Source organism: Halichoeres trimaculatus, unplaced genomic scaffold (assembly GCF_033239565.1).
Source record: "Halichoeres trimaculatus isolate MK-OKI-2021-1 unplaced genomic scaffold, fHalTri1.1 fHalTri1_scaffold_14, whole genome shotgun sequence".
Lineage (NCBI taxonomy): Eukaryota > Metazoa > Chordata > Actinopteri > Labriformes > Labridae > Halichoeres > Halichoeres trimaculatus.
Window position 1 is genome coordinate 9,396,332 of NW_027437192.1, and position 21,726 is coordinate 9,418,057.

Consider the following 21,726-nt stretch of genomic DNA (forward strand, 5'->3'; position numbering starts at 1 on the left):
AGAGATTTTTTGGAATGAGCAGGAAAAGACAAGATGATTGATTGGATTCATTAAAAATGGAAGCACACACTGAATGGCAAACTCTGGGAAGATTGCCAAGAAGAGTGTCAATGAACTTCGGTGCATCATGAATGGGACCTGCTATCAGAATAATGAATGAGATTTCTTGAATTAAACATCTAACTGTAGTAATGTTGTTAGAATAAGCATCTACCTCAAGTTTAAATAAATTGAAATAATACCTCAAATAAAAACATTCACTTCTGTTGCTCTAAAACCTATTTTTTCCCTTTATTTTCCAGATCTTGAGCTTTAACCGGCGTACCTAAGACAAGGGACCTACCCTACCCAACCAAAGTACTTTGAAACCAAAAAGCAACCTGAACCAAAACTGAACCAAAGCAAGATCCAAAAGCTTGAATCCATTATCTACCGGCAGTATATTTCATAACAAGATGAAGCTGGACAGCACATCAGGAGACATGAGCCGATGGAGGGAGGTGGACTTTGCCTTGAACTGCACCTACATTGTGCCAGACCAGGTGTCGGACCCCAGCTTCAGCCTCCCCAAAGCGATGACCTCCATCCCACGCAACCTTACATTTGAATACAGCACAGAGAATGAGGTAAGAGCTATTGAGTTACCTTTGAGGGTTTTTGATTCTAGAGGTTTAAAGCTGTATACTTGAATCTAAAACCTGAACTTCTACTTTGCCTTACATGGATCACTACCCTTGCTGCTTCTTTAGGTCTTGGATTTTGTCTAAATAAAGCCTGTGTTAAAATTTCAAGAAATTAATTCTGTATTACATAACATTCTGTTACACCATCTGTATTTGGGATCTGGGAACAAAGGATCTGCTGACTAATGAGTTCTTCACACATACTATTGTGTGTGTGTGTGTGTGTGTGTGTGTGTGTGTGTGTGTGTGTGTGTGTGTGTGTGTGTGTGCGTGTGGGACAGCTTGAGGTCAGGGGCCTTGTAGGGTCTTCTGGCTAACTACTTCAATCATGTCACTAAAAACTTTGAGCCCTTGTGTGACTCCCGTTCCTCACATTTAACAACACAAGCAGATACTCAGGATAAAACAAACACTGATGTGCGAAACCAGATTACCGTCCTCCAGGTGATCTTTCTGCATAAGACTTTCCATCTCCCTTTTTTTCCTTTATTTACAATCCACTCACCTTGCTACCTCTAGTGTGAGTCATGTGAGTCAGTAAGTGTGCTGTAATATCTCTGGGCTATTTCAGTCAGCTGACAATAAAGCCAGGTATGTGCCTGGACATGTCAAAGTACTGTCATCACAGCTCCTGGTAAAATTTTAGACTGACTGTACTTCTGCCAGTGAGAGAATAACCTTAAAAAGAAAGGAAAGAAAAAAAAAGGAGAGATATCACACTTTTTTTGTAGTTGTACTTGATGCTAGACACTCTGCTGCTTGTGGTTGACTTACACCCCCCCCCCCCTTCCTCTTTCTGTCAGGGACCAATGCAGGCAACACTTTCTGCTGTTGTTCCTCTTCCACTGGTCTTACAGTCTCGTGCCTTCCTCCTTTACTGCTATCAGACAAGAAAAGCATGCATAAGGAGGCATACTTTTGCATCCCCATGCTGTCATTTAATTACAAGCTAGCACATCTTACACTGACTTGACAAGCTCACACTTCATGCAGCCCAATTTGATCTTGGTAATTTTCATTAAAAACACAATAAATTTATATTTATTCTTAAACCAACACTTGATGATAAACATATGAGTGCTGGTGTATTTATTTGCACATGATGAGATATGAGATAAGAATTGTGACTTGAAAACAAGCCCACACTCACATGCTTGTCAGTAAATCTACTTCACCTTGACTGGCCTTTGAGTGGTTTTCCTTCCTGAAGATCATCTCAAATGCCGGGGAAATTTACTTCTTGCAGTGATAATCACAACAGCCACTCCTTTGTGTGGTTTTATGGGATGGTGTGCACATGTCACCTTAAGGCACTGTCCACACAGTCATCAAGAATCCCAGCCAGTAGGGAATTTTTAACACAGGTGACTGTAGGTCTAGATGAGTAAACACAGGAGTCTGAAAGGAAACAGAGAGTCCTACTTCTTGAGCGGGGGGTTTGGTTTCAAGGATCATTGTTAGACTTACCAATCCTCAGTCATTGGTATTTCTTCCAAACATGACTTCTGTTTTGTTCGAAAAGCCCAGGTACTTCAAGGATGAACAAAAGGGGCACGTGGCAGATGGGGCATGCATAGGATGGCAGGGAGTTAAGAGAGATGTGGTGCAGGAAATAGGAGTAGCTAGAGGAGGTGGTGGTGATGGGGTGGGGGGGGGGGATTTAGGTTAAAACCAGATGATTAACTTTCGTTGAGGCCAGGCAGCCAGCCAGGCATCATGCCTCGACCTGGCGGGCACAAGAGCTATTCTGAGAGGGTTAAGAAAAGACTAAGAATTGGGGGGAGGGCAGCAGAAAAAGGAGGGCGTCCAGGAGTGTGATAGCGTGGGTTCATTTAAGAACGCCCATCGTCTTTTCTTCAGTTCTTTGACACCCCCCAGCTCCCGTCCTCCCAACCTGGCTAAAGCGGTTAAGCAGCAGAAGCGGCCACAGCAATTCGTTAGTCACGCAACACCAGAAAAGCACAATGTTGCTGTCACACTGGTTCATCGCATCCAGGAATCACCTCAGTCGCCTCAAGATACACACACACACACACACACACACACACACACACACACACACACACACACACACACACACACTCCTACCGCCCTCAGTGACCTGTTGTTCTAATTAAGTACTTACCCATCATTCACAAAATCCACCTTCACCTGTTTTTTATTTTAGATTTTTAACGACTGAAGTTAACACAGAAGGACTTAAAAATCTCTTGAAGGATAACTTTGAATGATAAGTCTTCAATGGCAGGAATTAACAGTGTGTGTTTAGATTTGAGCGGAAGGGGGGTGGGGGGGCATGTAAGGATTGAACACAAAGCTCCTCAAGACACAGAGGCTGTGTGTATGGCAGATGCTGTTGCCTGATGGCGTGTGTGTTTGGGTGTGAGTTGAGGAGGCTTGACCCCAAGCCTTGGCACTTTCTATGAAAGTGTGAACCCTACAGCTGTTGTACAAAGCCAAAAAAGGCAATGTTATGTCACACATTTTAACAAACTTAAAATTTGCTGACAAAAGTTGAAAAAGAAAAAAAAACGCATGAGGCCAGAAATGAGTTAAAACCTGTCAAACAGGACTGGCTTTGCTCCAAGTCATATCTTAAGTCCTTGTGCAATTTTCTTAAGGTATAGAAGAAATACCACGTTTATGTTTTGCAATTCATAGTATGTGTATGGACAGGCCTTTAAAAGACAAATTACTAGGAAATACCAGTTTCCACATCTATAGGATGCCTCAGGGCTTTTATGCAACCAGAATTTTTACTGAATTAGTATTATTAAACTTCATGCAACAGTCACCATCCGAGTCCTGTATCCATCAAAATCTTGCGACAATCAGGTGACACTGCTTCCTGTCTCTCTGCTGTTTACGAGGGCAGCAGGTCAGAGATCAGTGGAGTAGGTCAGAGAAAGTGTAATGCTCTTTATTCGTTTAACTTATTAGTGACGAAAGTGTGTCACCTTGTAGGTTTTAACGTGGCTCAGGATTGTCTGGGTCAATGTGACAACAACTCCACAACAACTCAGGCCATCATTATTTGGGACATAAACAGAGGCAATGTATGGAAAGATCTCAAACAAGAAAAAAAAAAACTGGAAATCATTTTCAAATTGTGCTTTAAAGATTATCCTTATATGACATGCTGGCTCAAGTAGATCTAATGAATTCTTTGTTTTCTGTTCAAGGTGACGGGTGTTTATAGTAAAGAATACATTCCTCAGGGGACTCGCTTCGGCCCCCTCCAAGGAGACATCTACACCAAAGACAGCGTTCCAAAACAAGCCAACAGGAAATACTTCTGGAGGGTAAGGAAAACTACACATATGTCAAATGTAGGATGTATACAGACAGTCCTGTATTGTGGGGATTACATTCATAATGAAGTCTATCTGTAGATGTTATGAAACAGTCTTAGAGTTACTGTAAGGAAAAGCACAAGTCATGTCTTCACCTTCCTCTATATTTATCAACAACAAAAAAAAAAATAAAAAATAAAAAAACCAGTCGTTCAGCTACCAAAGTTTCACATCATTTCTTCAATTCATACGTCAGTAAGAAAACAGAAAAAGCTTTCACACGGATTGCAGTGGCGCTCAGGGGTTTTGGTCAATTTTTTTGAGGAACTTGTTGATGCTGGTGGCACGTAACAATGCACTCACTCTCACACAGTCATCAGAGCTTTACCGGCACTCACTTGTGTATGCGACATGTGTCACACACAAAGAAAAGGAAGGGACTATTGTCTAATAAACACACACTCAGACGATCTTCCCCCTTTTAGACATCTTATCCATGCCTTCTTGTTTTATTCTCATCCAAACATCGTCCCTTGTGTCACTCAGGAAATTCTATATTCTGCTGAGTCAATTCCCAAAAGGGCTTTTTGCTGTCGTCCCACGTATTTTCCTTCCGGCTTTTGTTTCCTGTAAACCTGTGAGGGGGTGTTCCTGCCATGCAGTAGTGAAAGTCTGACGTTCTCAAGTAATTACGCTATCATAGGTGTTGGAAGAGGGAGGGCGTGCTGCCAACTGCATGCCTTGTGTTTTTTTGGCAGGCTGCCAAGAAGCCGACAGTTCCATTTCGTTGTGCTTTAAAAAGACGCACATATTTTTGTGATGAACATGAGCATAATGAAATTTACAAGTTAAAGGTTTTCAAAGAACCACACCGTAACTTAAGGATATATTAACACTAAGAAGAAAGGAAAGAGAAAATGAGAAGAGGAAGGAAAAAGGGAGAGTGAGGGGGAGTGACTATGAGCCACGCCTCCACGCTCGGGAAGCATAAACACACACACAAGTGAAACCCTCAGGACACACAGAACAGGACAGCCGAATAAACTTTAACTAACCAAAGAGGAGACAGGATTTTAACTGTTAATGGCAGAGGTAATTATTTGGACTGTATTTTGTAAATGTTTTGAAGTAATTAAAGTTTATATACACATATATGTATATAGTTTATTATTTATATTTTATTTTAAAGCAATTCAAATATATTTCTGAGTTTTGTGAAATAAAACCAACAGATGCTCTTACAACAGAGTAGTCAACCAGTAATAACTGATTTAATTTCTACAAATATGTTCAAATCCCCTCTTTCTTTTCCTGCAGATTTACTGTGGTGGCCAGCTCCAAAACTTTATTGATGGCTACGATGTGCACAGGAGCAACTGGATGCGTTATGTCAACCCAGCCCGCTCGGTAGCCGAGCAGAACCTGGTGGCATGTCAGAATGGCAGGGACGTCTACTTCTACACCATCCGGCCAGTAGAGCCCAATCAGGAGCTGCTGGTGTGGTACAGCCAGGAGTTTGCCCAGAGACTCTGCAGCCAACAAGCTGACATCAAACCAAGTGAGTTCAACAGGAGTGGCATATTCTTTATCATCCTGTGTCAAAAATGTGATGGTCATTTCCACTGAGGAGGTAGAAGTTGACATATTTGCATGGAATTTTTTATGAAAGCTGTTGTGTTCCACACAAAACTAAAACCCTTCAACTTCTGATTTGAGGGAGTGAGACAGCTGATTTTCAGCTGTTTCATGGTAAGACAGAACATGAATACAAGAACTGATAAGATAAAAGGCTTAGATCTATGTCTGACAAAAAATGTTACAACAAAACAGACGTCAGTAGAAGATAGTAATCAGGAAAAATTCTTTTGCTTAAAGGTGACTAAAGACCTTGCATTTGCTTTCTGTTAACTTGATGTTATCTCTTATCAACAGGAAAGCCGGGGTAATGTTATTTATTTCTGTCTGGTTTACCGTACACATCCAAATATTTATGTTAGATAATGAAGATAATCATTCACAAAGACAAAACAAATCTCTATCTGAATAGATGTGGTACATGACGTATGATTTTCAGGAGAGTAGAGAAACTCAACTGGAATAATGCCTGGTCAAAGTACCTTTATGACTCATTTGTTGTCAGCTATTAGTAGAACAGCAAGTCATTCCCTCATCATCCTGAATGATTCTCTGCTGCCACAAAGTCTAGTGACTCATGCCAACTGGATTTACCAGATGCAGTTCCATTCATCTTAGTGACTAATGCAAAGGCAGTACAATTATATTGTTTTATCAACTTATAGCACCTTACAAGGTGTCACCTTTCCTTATTCATCTAAGTTCTTGACAACTGCTGATATTTTTTGTTAACTCAATTTTTTATTATTTCTTTAAGTCAAGCTGCTCAGGTAGTGGTACACTACTTAAGCCACCTGTAGTCACAACAGTTTGAGCTGAAAATACATAAACACAGACAGCAATTTTTGTGCATTTTCAGACAAGGTTTAAATTTAGATTGCCAAAACTCTACAATGTAAAAGTAAGGTTTGTAGAAAGGTTATTAAAAAATTCCTGTAAAAAAAACAACAAAAATACAATTGGCTATATCATACAAAGGCCTTGTTACAGGATGACCTTTATTGTGACATCCAGTAATGGCGATGAACCTAAGCAAGAAAGGCTTTCTCAGATAGATACAGAGAAGGAAAAAAAGGAAGAGATGTTTCACATTTTCTTGTGGCCAATACGGTAAGACAGCTATACCAAGAAAAGGTTTCACAAATGAAACTGAGAAACTGGCTGTACAGCTGCTCAAATATGACATGACACATGGACTCCCACACGCTCAACCACGAACCTATTCTCCCACACCTAAATCACTACTGATTGACAAACAGAAACCTGCCCTGTATGATTTAAGTCATGTCAAAACTGAAACTACTATCATTTACCATAAGAGGGAGTGCCTTGTGTGGGCAGATGTATAGTGACATGTGACTGATGATATCTTTATTTCCTTTCTTGCAGAATATGCAAGCTCTGATGAAGACCAAGAGCCAGAGTACACGAAACAACGCCTACCTCAGGGGACATGGCTCAAAAACAGAACTAAAGGAGAGGTGAAAGAGGAGCGGGATGAAGATGGTGAGAATGAGATTGACGTGGAGATGTTAGAGCGAGACACCCCGCCCGACACACCTGATGATCAAATCATGGACTTCAGCAAGAAAGTTGAGAAGGAGGAGTCGATTGATAGAGAACCTGAACATCAAGAAACTGTTCCCTCCCCTCAGCCTGATCCCAGGGAGCCAAGTGTGGGCTTAAATCACCCATACCTGTCTGATCACCATCCTTCAATTCCATCTTCACACAGAAGTCTTCCTCTTCACCTCCATGGTCTCTATGGGCACAGAGAGGGCCTTGTTTCATCCTACCCACTTTACCCTCAGTCCAGACCGCTCCAGCCTGCCTACCAACTCCTTCCCCCCTTCAGCTCACACTATCCTCGCCTCCTTCTCCCTTCCTACTCCCCTCCCTTTTCTGGGATGTTGCCATCAAGAGGATCCCTCCGATACAGCAGCTATCTGGGCACAGATGGACTCCCGTATCCACCAATTGGTCAGCCAAACCTCCTTCCAGTGTCTCTTCCATATCCTCCATCCCCCCAAGGTGGTCTGAAAGAACTTACACCCAATGTGTCCCCACCACGAGGTGCCCCAGCCACCCCAGAGCTTTCCCCTGTTCCGAAGCCTGCTAGTCAGAATCAGTCTCCTGAGCGGTCACCCTCTGCTTGTGAGGAAGCCATGAATTTAAGCCTGGCAACAACTAAAACCAACACAGCATCACGCAATGGCCCTGGCCACAAGTCCCTGCCTTACCCTCTGAAGAAGCAGAACGGAAAGATCAAGTATGAATGCAACATCTGCTCCAAGACTTTTGGACAACTCTCAAACCTCAAGGTACAGCTTCAAATCTGATCTTTTGCAAATATAGTTCATTTTGATGTCTTTTCAATTCCCGAACTAAAAATGTCACACTAAAGCTAACCAATCATCTTTGGTTTCTGTAATTCTAGGTCCATCTTCGGGTGCACAGTGGTGAGAGACCATTCCAGTGCAACCTTTGCAAAAAGAGCTTCACTCAGCTGGCCCACCTCCAAAAACATCACCTTGTCCACACAGGGGAGAAGCCACATGAATGTCAGGTATGTTACAGATCATAACCTGAGAGGGTGTTAACATTTGTTGTCTTCTGAGGTCTTTACTGATTTCATAATGGCATTAATGTAAAATAAAGAGTGTAAAAAACAATAGCCCACCTTCTCTGACTCACTTACTTTTCTGGTCAGACATAGTCTGTTTGATTTTCATCAAGCCACTACCCACCTTGTCATGTAATCGCATCTTTAGGCTTTTGTTTGCTTGTGTGACTCTGTGGGCGTGAGTGTTGCAAGGACAGAACTGGTCCTACAAAGAAAGAAAGGTAGTCCCTGATGATTAATGAAAGTACTTAGGACAACTGGAATAACATGGTCAACCCTGATACCTTACTGTCAGACTCAATAAGATGACATCATACTGCACTGCCAAGTTTTTCCAGACTTTTCTTAAGGTGTTGCTTAACAGCCATGTGATTGGTAACCTGTCATTTTCATGCTTTCCAGGTGTGTCACAAACGCTTCAGTAGCACCAGCAACTTGAAAACCCACCTACGTCTCCACTCTGGGGAAAAACCTTATCAGTGCAAGCTGTGCAACACCAAGTTCACCCAATACATCCACCTCAAACTGCACCGCCGCCTCCACAGCAGCCGTGACCGCCCCTACCGCTGCCAACTCTGCGCCCAGACCTTCTTCCATCGGTTCTCCCTCCGCATACATCAGCGCAGCTGCTGCCTGGCTAACTCAAATGCGCCCATCAACGCACACATGAAAGAGATGGTGGAGAGGTTTGATGCAAGTCAAGAGGCTGACACACTCACAGAGGCGGCATCAGCACTGCAGGTGGAAGAGGCTGTGGAGCGCTGGTTGGCTCGTACGTTGGAAGGGGACGGGAAAGAGGATCAGAGGGAGGCTACCATCCTGCTGAAAGCTCTGACGGCTGCTATCAATGCACCGACTGCTCAACCAGCAATTCCCACATCACACCACAGCCCATCAACACCTTATCAGGAGAGAGCCAGTGTTGTTCATCTACATAAACGGCCAACAGTAAAGACTGAAGGACAGTGAAAGGGAATCGAAGTAAGGGAAATAAAAAAGACTTATAGCACGCCATCAACCAAGAAAACAAATGTCGCCAAATAAAGCTTCCTGCATTGTCCTTTAAGGACATAAGGGAAACCTAAACCTCCATAATTCAATGAGCGCAGCACCAAAATAAGAGCAATCCAAAGACTGATTAAGGGCATTCAGTGATTGTACTTTCTCACAAAGTCAGTTTAGAAAATAAAAACACGGAGGATGCTGTTAAACTGTGAAATATTTTAACTTTTTCACTCAGGTAGAGAAGTGTTTGCTTTTTCTGTGCTTTAACTTATTACCTTTCTGCAATTTGAGCTGTCTATTTATTTAGTTGTTTTACTTAGTTTGTGTTTTCTGCTAGTGTTTTTTTATGTGTTGACATTTCCAAGAAGATTGAACCTCTTTGGAAAATCAAAAGTGAGACTCAGGAACAGTCATGTTGCATAAACCTGTGGATAAGTCTTTACTGTGCATTGTTATATTTTGTGTGTTTGAGCTTTGGGGTGCATGTGTACACGGAAATTGTAATATGTATTACAAAGCACAAATCCCCTTCTTGTTTTTTCAACTTTATGCAACTATTTTATTTTATTTATTTATGATACAAAGGGAAAAATCAGGTAACCTGAAACTGTGTTAATAAGCAATTGCCAAATTATAATGAAAGACCAGAAAAAAGTAGTGTTGTCATTTTGGATCACTATTCAACATATTGTGACAATGGAGGGCTTGAAGGTGTTTTTTTTTTTTTTTTTTTGAAAAAGCATTATTCACCACTTTTTCAACATCTTTTTACAGCTAGTCTGTCAATAATAGTATTTTAATGTTTTAAACATGCACTGTTCTAAATGAAACCAAATAGCAGCAAGAACAATAGCAAAAACCTCTTATGTACTGGTATTACAACAAAGAACATTTAATTGTCTCAAAAAAGGGCTCTCTTCTCTTTTACTGCACTCCAACACTGTTTCTATGTTAATTATACCATTTCTCATACAAAAAGCTTTACCGTTGATGTTTGTAAGCGTGAGCTGCATCCAAACTTATTTAGACACAAGAACCTCATATTCAGCACAGGACAACAGTAACTAGCAACAAAAGGCACATTTTTAATTTATTTTTGTCACTTAGCGCTGAATAAAAAGGCAGGATTTTTTTTCTAGACAGTTTAACTACTGAGCCAGTTATGTACCCATATTGTCACGTTGTAGTTTTCTTTTTTCTTGTTGAATATGTTTGTCCATGTAGTTTATTTTTGGAAACAGGTTATAAGATGTTAAAAATTTATATGTGAGAGACTATTTTGTTGATACTTTTATATATACATGATGTAGCATATTAAAGATATTGTTTCTACATACATCAACTGTTCTGTGTTTTTCATTATGCCATTCACATGGGAAAACCTCTGGCTTTATGAAAAGGGTAACCAGATTTGCAGAAATGGGGACATTCTACAAAAAGTGTCTAGCGTCATTCAACTGTGAGACAGGCTGAGAAAGAACATCCTGCCTTCACCTTTCTCATGCTGTGAAATATAATTCAGGGAGTCAGAAACTCTGTGCCCCTCACTGGTTTACTTTTCAGGTTTTCCTAGAAAATACAGGAAATGAAACTTATCAGTCACCGATGTAGCAGAAAAATAACTGATTGAATACAGTCTGTTACAAAATCATCAAACATGACCAAATGTACTTCTGCTATCTTGTCATTTTACTTTTTAGAATTCAAAACGGAGGGGGCATGAATGAATAATGCTTACTGTAAGTACATTGCAGAAGTTGGGTGTTAGGGTTTCGGCCCTGTAATACTTGTGACTGAACTACACCACTGAATTACATTCATGGGCAAGCAAGGTACATCCCAACAATTATGAAACGTTAAATAGGGTTTTAATTTGAACAATCTCTGCAAAAGTTACTCGAAGCATTTCTAACTTTTTACGGTAATTCTATCACAGTTTCTCAAGCTTTCTGGGTCTCATCCACTTTCTATTTCCTTTCGCTACGCATCAACTCCTCTTTCTGTAGTATTTCTTCCTGTGATCTCTGCTGTGGGGGAGAACCCCACGGCTAACACCCACACACCACTGACCAGAATTAAAACGACTCAGACCTTTAATGTGCGCAGTGAAGCTGCTGACAGGAAATCTCTTTCCTCTGAAAGGCTGTCAGCTTTATCTTTACATTATTGTTCAATTAAGCACTTTAAATAGAAATAAAAGCTACAGGTTGCAAACATTTTGAACAATTTTAGGGGCACTTCACCTAAACCACATTTTTTCTCTTTCTGTAGTATTTATTTAACAGTTATAACATTTAAGCTAGGCAAGTGATACAACAACTATCAAACTTTCAAACTTTATCCATACATATAAATCAGCCTTTCTGTGTCATGGATATCATGGCTGTCCGACATATGGTAATGACTAATGAAAATTGAAAAACCAAAACTAATAAGATCAGAATCGGGTCATGTCAAACAACAGAAACTAGCAGTATAGCTTGAAGGATATGACACTGGTCGGTGTTAGTTTTAGCAACTATTTAGATTCAGTCCTACTCTTTAGACAGAAGAAAAAGGCTTTTAGTTTTAAACCAGAGATGGTTTTTAGCCATTTCTGCCCTTTTAAGTTTGAGCCTAGTCTTAACCATCATAATTCAAATATGTTTTAGCCATTTTTTTACTGGTATCAAGGCGGTACAGAGCATATACAACCTGTAAAGCAACATTTTACAAATTTTGCTAATAAACACATTTGCATTGTTGTTGGTAGCCTAGCTTAGTGGTTCCCAAGTGGAGGTGTGTTATTACTTGGGGGGGCTTAAAAAATATGGCAACAACCAAAACCAACACAGCATCACCCTAGTTGCAAGTCCTTGGCTGGGCTACCAACAAAAATATAAAAAATATGGTTTACAATTTATACCAAGCAATTCAAACAGAAAATGTTTCTTTTGTTGGATACTTTACAATCACTCAGGTGGCTAAGCCAAGACGATGACAGTATCAGTAGTGACAGGTTGATTTAGGAAACACAGAATTAGGTGCACAAAGGTAGTCTTAATTTTTTTATCAGATTAATTAAGCATCTTTAGCCAAAGCAGACGCACAGTTGGCCAACAGTCAATACTAGCATTTCAGTCTTGTCTTGAAAACCTAACTTTTGTCAGAGATTTCGTTATCAGCGATGTAATTTTAGCTTCTTGTCGTCAAAGCTTTGTCACAAAAATAACTATCATAGACCAGCTTTGGTATCCTAACAGTCAATTACAAATTAAACACCAGCTCAGTGTGTGGTAGGCACCGTCTTTGTTTCTCTTGACCCCTCTTTTTTAAAATCCAAAATAAAAACCCTAAAAGAACAAATTTCTAAATTCAATTTTTTTTTTACCAAAAGAGGACTGCCAGCTTAAGACGACTCAGAGTAAAAAACACATCCAGAACAGTCAAGTTCAGTTCGCCTTACCTCAAGAAAATAGAGAAAATAAAGAAAATGTTTTCTAACTAACATGCTGTGATGTGGTGTGAGCATTTGCACGTGCCATGTAATCACATACCTGCCAAACTGGTCTATTCTACTCCAGGAAGTTTATTTTGGCACATGATACAGGGTACAAGTGTAAATTTCCAGGGTAGTAATTATCTGGTTTCTGACTACATCATGCTTTTAACAATGTTTCTTTGCTTGAAATACCAATCTGACATCAATGTGACATCACAGGTTTGAAAAGGTGGTGGCTGGGCGTGGGGGTTCACCAGAAATTGCTGCTCAATTAAAATACGTTTCAAAAAGTTATAAGGAATACAAATTATTTCTTCCTCACTATGTCTGTCCCCATAGAATAAAGTAAAAGGGAAGACTTATCTTCTCTAGCTTAACACAACATGTGCTATCATCAAAAGTCAACTTCACATGGGAACATTGTGCACATTGAAGCCTGGACCTGGATGCCTGTGTTTTGCTGTTGAAATATAATAGACAATTTACAAGCACTGCCTAAAACATAAACTTTTTTAGGGTACCATAACTTACTCCCTTTCTTAGAAATAATGATACCACAATGATTCATTATGTTCTAGACAAAGATATGGGGAGGAGTGAGAAGTCGGTAAAGAAGAAGAAAAGTTGGGTACAGTCATGTTTACTCAGGTTGTTCACGGAAATTAGCTAATTTTTAATGCCAGATTTGACCTTGTTGAGCCCTCACTGACGTAACTGGCATATATTCATCTTTTACTGTAGTACATATACGCAATCTTTCATTGAAAGCCCTGTGTGTATTAAAGAGAAGCAAAATTACCCTGTGTGGTCACAGAGTCAGTCCATTAACAGTCAAGTCAAATTTATTTGTAAAGCACATTTAAAAACGGCACAGGCTGACCCATGTGCCTAAAAATGCATTAAACACACAACTGTGACAGTATCCTTAAAAAACAGCAAATAAAAAAAATTAAAAAATAATTATGACAGATAAGATAGGACAGATGAGTCAAGCGCAATGTAAGTTTTGAGGCAAACATTTAAAAAGTCAACAAAAGGGGCTGGAAACCAGTGGAGGGAAGCCAAGACGAGACTGACGTGATCCCTCTTCCTGGAACTAGTCAGGAGTCTGGCTGCTGGGTTTTGGCAAAGGACAAGCCTGATTGTTCAGCTGAGAAGAGAAAAGAGCATGAATTTTTTTTAGGTCCTGAAAAATAAACTTATTTAATTTAAAGGCTGTTTTCACCTGATCTGAGTTCCAAGCTGTTTGGCACTGGCACAGAACATCTGGCAAATCTTTTATGAGCATAATCCACATCTTTAGCTCTGTTGCTCGTCCCACAAATGCATGTTTCTCATAAATGTGACACAGTTCAAAAGTAAAATTAACAAGCTTTGTAATAGTGTAAGATTTATTAACAAGAAGCATTGTTACAACAAAGACCTACTGATCTCCTGAGTCTAATAAAGAGGAAATGTTTTTAGAGCAATATTCCTTTTAAATCCACAGTCCTACTCTCAATAAAATGCAACAAAAATCAGGAATTGCATCATGCAGAATGCAGTATGCCACACCTTTTTTGGGCATAAATCAGATCGATGTAACCTTTGACTGCATCAATCACTGTCTTATACATTCAGAGTAAGGAGTGCTCACACATGGTACATGTAAAAGTTCAAATTCACACACACTTCCTATCCATCCCAAATATTGGTTCAAATGTTGTTTTGCCATCCTGAAAGACAGACCCATATAAGTTGGTGTCTTGTCTTTCTTACTTGCGATATTTAATCACCAAAAAATATGACCATGCTTATCTGGGGAGTACGTGCTATAACTATAAAGTTTCACGTGACTTTCAGTTTGACTTCAACAGAAAGATTCCTGTCATGTTAATGTGAAAAGGCAGGGGTATGTGTGAGTGATTGTGCCTGTGTACTATGGGGTGAGGGTGTAATGACAGAGCCAAAGAGGAAAACAAAATAGACTTTGTTCTAATGCCAATGTCAATCTCAGTCGTACAATAATCAAAAAGTAAAATAAATAAATAAAAATAATAATTAAAAAAAAAAAACAATTTTTTGCACTTTTAATCTTTTTTTTAGAAGCGCAGATAATGAGTCCTTCACGTCATGTTTTCAACTCAAGCAATTCCTCGAATCTGATGTCAGTGTTTGACTTTCAGTCTCAGTCACTTTTGTGGTCAGCATTATAGGCCATATACCTGGGTGTGGAGCACTGAGTAATACCATGAGATGAGATGGTGACACTGTGACAATCAAGTAAAAGGGTTTAAAGGTTTGACTTATAAAGATAAAAGAAATCTGGTTTCAATCACCATATTGACAGAACACTTGTGTAAGTGACTTTTCAAGTAATACGGATCAGCTTCCTTTACTTTGACTATTTGAGAGTGTTGTGTTTGAAATTAATTTGATAAAACAGTTCCTGTATTACATTTATTTCAAATATTTTGGTAAAACACATAAAAACTTGAATTTATCAAAAGGTGTAGGGGTAATTCCAGTAGAGAAAGGAATCCAATGATTTCACTTTATCACCTGAGCTGTAAAAGTGAGATCATTTACCTCGTGTGTTTTCATTTTCTTATCTCTCCATTATCTCCTTGTTGTTTTCAGTGAAACCAATGTAGGTGGCTTCTGCTACAGTTAAGGAATACAAAGGTACTCAAGTCTTAGTTATCAATTCAGTAATATTATAAGTTCTTCTTTCATGTGTTTTTCAGAAACTTCTGAATTTCACCTAAACAGCTTGAACTCAGTTGAAGATTTTATTTTTCACATTTGAGTTAAAGCACATATTATTTCTGCAATTCCCTGAAAAAGGGAAAAAAAATAGGCTACATTTTCATTTTCTCATCACCGTGTAGGAGCTCACATATGAACTGACCAACATTTTTACAGTAACCTGCTATCTTTGGTTAAACTAAGCAGTCTGGTAGCGCCCCCATGAGGCAGAGTAATGTACATGCACATAATTTTACAGTGCCTTTTTTCAATGAGATCCAACACAAAAACCTTCTTTTTACCCTTCTATTTATTTCTTTTTACTGTTTTTACAAATCATTAAACAAAATGTATCAAGCATGCATGTGCATTTGTTACCTTCTGACTGAGGCTCTTTCCAGTTTTGTTTTGAGTTTTTTTTCCCACAGGCTTTAATGATGACCATATGTGAAAAAATAAACATGTTTACACATTTAAAATCAATTTTATTTCTACCAGCTCTTAATAGCAGCTTAAATTCTACTATTCGTGTGGCTTTAAATTTGGAGATAGAAAACTCTAAATGTGAGGATGGGTGGGAAGCTTACAACCCTTGGGTTTACAAATATGAGGCTGTCTTGATGCAGGAGAGAGAAGTTTGACAAGGATCTCTGAAACACAAAGAAAGGGGAAGGTTAGTTCCATTAAATTTTTTTTATACACAAATGATACAATTTTTAACTAACAAGAACTTATATTTAAAGAATGTTAAGTGTAACAGCTGCGTACCTGCATAGTCTAATATGATGTACAGTTGTTTTGGTCTGGTGGAAATGTCGATATCTGAAGTGGCTAAGTCCGGTTGCTGAAAATAAAACTGATGTGGAAGTGCTAAAAACTGTGATTTGTCAAGTTTCTGATTAGAGGTGCTCCAAAAGTGCCAAAAACCACATTCATACCAATTCCCCAAACTGCCTATTTTTACAGAGAAAATAAAAACATGTAAACCTTTGTACAAAAAACTTCAATCTGAATAGCTTATTGCTGTGGTCTTTTTAAAACTAAATACAGAATATCAAATCTGGCAATAAACCAACTTGTGCATTTCACCTATATTCCAACATTTTTTGGCTGTGATGCAAAAAGGACTACAAGTGCCCAAACATAGAGCTCACAAATAAAAACAAGTCAATTCCACTTAACTGTAGTTGTATAAGTCTATATTGAAAAGCATATCACTTAATTACATCTCTTCAGGGTTATCGAGTTGAATAGTATCTAATAAATCAACACATAATGTTAAGATAAGCTATTTTGCTATCAGCGAGGTTAACTCTTATATCTTCAAAATGGACCTAGCTAATTAGCATGTTAAACTGTGCAGTTGGGGCTGAAAGCTCTGTTGCTGTCCTCTGTAGCTTTTCGACAGTACCTGAGAAAGGGGTCGGGAGATCACCATGGCTGGAGGATGCCCTGGGTGTCACTGCTGCTGGGTGTTGGGCTACAGGAAAGCTAAGTTGTCTCTGGAGGTCGGTGGTTGCGCCGAATTAATGGGTGACCACAAAATGTTTGGCCTCGTGTTAGCTAGTTTGACTTGTTCAACGTCTAAATTTGTCAAGCGGACGAGTTAATTTTCTGTGTTAGAGATGCTTTTTAATTTAGTGACAGTTTACCTCTCCTTCTTCTTCTTCCTATCGCCCAATTAAACAAACGAACACGTCATCAGTACCTAACTGAAATGGCGCCAAAACGATTAACAAGGCAGAATCATTTGTCTATGGTTCGAATAGTCCATTAAATTAACGTAGGGGAGGTCATGATGATAAAAGGAATAAAACTCCCCCTAATTTTGCAGAGAAGGAATTTCCCTGATTAGTACTAACCATTTAGCCTGACTAAAAAGTGAAACGTCTTGTACATTAAACATAACAAGTAGAAGGAACTCAATTTTACAAGGCCCCTTAATGAGAGAGACCCCTCATAATTGCCCCACTTGTGGCCTATGGCAAAACAGCCTATTTGATGAGTTTGCTTCTGACAGCTGTCTAGTGATTGGGTTGCGAATTGCAAAGAAACCACTAGATGTCACTGTTGGTTCACCAAAAGACAAACTTCAGCGTTACAAAAAGACAGTTGTAGGACATTTAACCAACCCAGTTTTTAGAATAGACGGTGTTGTTGAAAATTTCAATCATTGTTTATTGGCTTATTTTTTTGAACGATTTTTTTTAGCTGGACCAAAGTTGAAGTGAAAATGGTATCAGAAGAATATTTTTTGTAGATCTAAATTTGTCTATTATAACTTGAATTTTTTTTTAGAGGTCCAAATATATTTTAACAGCCTATTGTAATTGTACATTGTTTTGTTAGACAACTACCCATGTGGAGACTCCATATTTGGCCCAGTTAAAACGGAAAGACACTTTTATCAGTCTTTACTAAATTCCAAAATAATTTGGAAGCTGTTCATGCCGCATTTTGACATTCACGAAGAAAAAATAAACTAGAGTTAATATTTTGCATTAGATGTTTGTGGGTCAAGCTCTGCAGTGACATTGTGAAGTTGTGTGGATTCTGGGTGTTGCTCTGAAGGGGCGTGTCGCCACACCTGAGCCCTGCGTGCTGCACAGAATATGAAGCAGCAGGACGGGAGCAGCTGTCATCTGTCAACAAGTGCCATCCTTCGTCGTGCCGTTTCACTCGACTCCTTTTCATTAGCCTTTAACGAGCGGAAAAGTAAAGTCGTTTAGAGACTCCGGGCAAGTCCTCCTCTGCCCTCGCCGAGGATCTCCTTGCTGCAGCAGAGATGGCGAAGAGTCCATCCAGAAGGTCGCTGAAAAACTTGTTCTCCAGAAGCGAGGCTAATCTGCGCGACACGACAGAGAAGGATGTAGACAAGAACGAAGGGGAGAAGAGAAGGTTTAGGTTCTTCAGGTTCAGAAGAAAGTCGAACAGTGGCTCAGCCTTGGAGAAGCCGGCTAATGAGAGCCAGCAGGTGTTCCTCAGGTATGTTTGCAGACAGTCGAGAATATTCAGCTTGTGTTCATGCCTGTGCATGTGTCATATGGCTTCTCATGAAGAAGCAGGAACATAAAGAAGCCCCTGACGTTTTCGAGCTATTAGGCTGCAGATGCCTTAGGTTCAATCAGTGTGAAGAGCTTACAGCTGCTTCAAATTAAAGAACTAATTGTCCTTTGTTCTTTATCTCTTTGTCTCAAATAATGCCCCTTGAGTTGGTTGCCTTACGTCGACTTTAAGAATGATACTTTATCAATTGAGCTAGTTAAATGACACATTATTCTCATTCCAACCAGATCTAATCATGCTGAAGACTGCAGTTTTAAGTGCTTAAACATAGCCTGCAGTAAGTGTTTAATTAGGATAATGATAGCTGAAAAGGGTACGGCTAAAAACCACGCCAAATCAATTTCCTAAGCATTAGCATAACTTTGAGGATGATTAACTTCATTGTGATTTTCCAAAAGACATTATTGTCTAGACAGAGTTGTTGAAAAACACACGAAATCTTCCCTTATGTTTTGTTTTGTTTTTTTTAAAATTTTTTTGTTGAGATAAAAAGACATGAAATTAAAGATCCGTAAGTTCTCTGAAAGCTTTTAGCATCCATATGAGGTGTAGTGAAATGCTCAGTGTGCAGCTTATAGTTTTCTTGTTATACATAAGAAATCCCATGTACTGAAGTCATATTCCACTTCAGGGGCATGATTAAATATCTATTAAATCTATCAGTCGTTTCTAAAAAGTATTTGCTTCTTAGCTTCTATTTCTTTCAAACTAAACTAAATTTAAATGAGTTACTGATCATCGGGGAATTATGCTGCATTGCACAGAGTATTTCAACAGTTATGTACAATTAAAATGTGCAACAAAACCGGGGTCCCAGCCAATCTTCCACCACTGATAGCCATTGTGACATGCTTAGGATCATTGGGCAATAAAGTCAGAACTCAGAGCAGAGCCAAGAACACCATCTGCTGAACTGTGACATGGAGGCTCATAAACAATACCTCTTTATTCAAGTTTTTATGATCCTAGAATATGGACGCCTGTGTCTGAGTTTCTAACAACACATAGTAGTGATTGGCCAATGTTGGTAAACAGGTGGGTCAGACAGTCAAACAAAGGTAGGACTCCAAAGCGGTGATTGACGGCCTGTTTGTGGTGCTCTACTTCATCAATGGCACTACCTGTGGATACACTGAGATGAATGTTTTGGTGTTGAAAAGGTGACGTCCAGAAAGACATTTTGAAAGTGTTCAGTGAGTTCTTGGGCATCTGTTTCAAAACCTCCATTGTTGACCAGTTTTGGGCAAAGCTATTTCCAAAGTATTTTCCCACCGCATGTTGCACAATTGGACATAGCCAGACTAGCAGCATATTGCAAGTTGAGTTAAGTTTCCATTGAACTATGAAGATGATAACATACAAAGTACAAAAAAAAAACAATAAAAAAATACCTAGATTGTGGAAAGCAGTTTGATATGACACATTTCTATAACTATGGCACATAGCTCAAAGAAGCATAGAGTTTCCCACTTTTTGCTCTATTTCAGTGGAACTGAAAGTATGCAAATCCTTGGTCTTCAGAATGTAGGCACAGCCCAAATACAACTTACTCAAGCAAGTCAAAATTTCACCCAGAGTGCCTCAACTACCCAAAAGCCATTGAGTTTTCTTCCTGTAAGCCCACACTACAGGCTAGCATGCTAACACTACAAGCTTGTTTTCTTTTTTAACTTTAGCTAAAAAAAATGTACATACAATTATCAATAAATCCACAACACTATGAAACACTGTTGTTTTATCTTGCTATTAGTTTATGCTGAAGCAGCATGCTAACACTACAAGCTAGCTTTTAAATAGCAAAATTTATCCAAACAAAATGTACATATGACATATAAAATAAATCAAGAATAACTACTAAAGAAAAACAAGGATAGCTTAAAGATATAGTGTGTAGAAATGGATTTTGGCAGTGTTTAGCTGTCAGATTCTAGATTGTTCTCTTGCTCTTCCCTTTGGTTGGATGAAAAATATTTTGTGCTCAACAACAACGAAAACCTTTTTTTCCACTGACTACACTAACAAATATGTCATTTGTTTGTCTATGATAAAAAATAAAAGAAATGAAAAATGTAATCTCATAAGCTAGCTTACCAACGTAGTTTGCATGGTGGGTATTATAATATTTAATAAATGCTACCAGAGTATTGACATACAGTGGTTCATAAAAAGTGAATTTAGCTAGCATGCTAATTTTACAAATTTTACAAATTTTACATATTATCATAAAATGTAAATAGAATGTAAAAGTATGGAGGTCGAAGAGGTGGTGACTCAGTGTTTCTAGTTGAAACTTGAGATTTTTTGTAAGGTAGTTTTGAGGTTAATAAAATATTGGACTTTATAGTGTTTAAAATATGCAAAATAATGCACCTTAAAGCCCTCTTTAGAAACACTTTTCACTTTACGGCATTTGCCTGATATGCTTACAGAGTGGTGAAGACATTCCACTCTTTTTCAACTTCACACAATGCATAAGCAAAGTAGATAAACCCACAGGTGAAGTGGCAAGTTCACCTGTTGGATGATTGGGCAATATAATCATGTTCACTCAGCCAGACTGAATGACACCCTGTGTTTGCACAGGTAAAAACAAAATAAATGATAGGTTGACAAGGCAAGTACCGCCTGGGCAAACAAGAGCCGCACACAGAGGTAGAGTTTACCAGAGTGAACAAAACTTTCAGTTAGAAAAATAGATAGTTAAGGCTTATGATTGTGATAATTGTGTGACAAATAAAAGAATAAAAGGAACAATATGCCATTGGCCTCTCGTCCACTCACTGTTAATTACAGTCAGTACATCTCTTGACAAGGTTAATTAGCTCTATACTAGCTTCTCTATTAGCGTGGATTCCATTCTGTGAATGCATTCTGTAACTGTTGACTGTGTTGATAATTGTCCTTGATTACAATTCACTCCAGACATAGACCAAATCTGCTTTTGTTGTTAGCAAAGGATTAACTTTTAATCCATGTCCAAGGTTTTGTCTTGAGGATTACAGAGTCTGAGAATCACGTCTCAGAGTTGAATTGTTTGTTTTGACTTTAGCGTATTTCACACAGTTCAACTGAGTGTCAAAGTCAAATTGGACATATCTGGAACTTTATATCTGCTGTATGAAATTACAGATGAAAAGCCAAGTTCACTTTTCAAACAAGTCAAACACACCCTCACTCTGAGTATCTATTGAGGTCTGTGAGCTCCGGAGCTGA

The 21,726-nt window shown here is 39.0% G+C and overlaps 2 protein-coding genes and 1 long non-coding RNA gene across 3 annotated transcripts in view; 2 read left to right on the forward strand and 1 right to left on the reverse strand.

Annotated features, from left to right (window-relative positions):
* Positions 1-17,164, reverse strand: part of LOC141803522 (uncharacterized) — a 29,565-nt gene extending 12,401 nt beyond the window's left edge. Inside the window, exon 1 of the long non-coding RNA XR_012599571.1 lies at positions 16,859-17,164. This is a non-coding gene — a long non-coding RNA (uncharacterized LOC141803522). The remainder of the gene's footprint in view (positions 1-16,858) is intronic.
* prdm1b (PR domain containing 1b, with ZNF domain) lies at positions 456-9,203 on the forward strand. Its single transcript, XM_074687441.1, has 6 exons — positions 456-626; positions 3,866-3,985; positions 5,294-5,534; positions 7,001-7,932; positions 8,049-8,177; positions 8,637-9,203. Exons 1-6 carry the CDS (start codon positions 456-458, stop codon positions 9,201-9,203), a joined length of 2,160 nt encoding a protein of 719 aa, XP_074543542.1.
* An 806-nt stretch (positions 17,165-17,970) lies between the features above and the next one.
* crybg2 (crystallin beta-gamma domain containing 2) overlaps positions 17,971-21,726 on the forward strand; it is a 54,824-nt gene continuing 51,068 nt past the window's right edge. Inside the window, exon 1 of the mRNA XM_074686735.1 lies at positions 17,971-18,432. Coding sequence (XP_074542836.1) covers positions 18,233-18,432 — 200 coding nt within the window. The 5' untranslated portion in view covers positions 17,971-18,232. The remainder of the gene's footprint in view (positions 18,433-21,726) is intronic.

What these genes read in the sequence shown, in the direction of transcription:
- prdm1b (XM_074687441.1), top strand. Translation starts at nt 456, where the DNA reads ATGAAGCTGGACAGCACATCAGGAGACATGAGCCGATGGAGGGAGGTG. An exon ending in AATACAGCACAGAGAATGAG is followed by an intron (nt 627 to 3,865) that starts GTAAGAGCTATT and finishes TTTCTGTTCAAG; the next exon opens with GTGACGGGTGTTTATAGTAA. An exon ending in AGAAGCCACATGAATGTCAG is followed by an intron (nt 8,178 to 8,636) that starts GTATGTTACAGA and finishes CATGCTTTCCAG; the next exon opens with GTGTGTCACAAACGCTTCAG.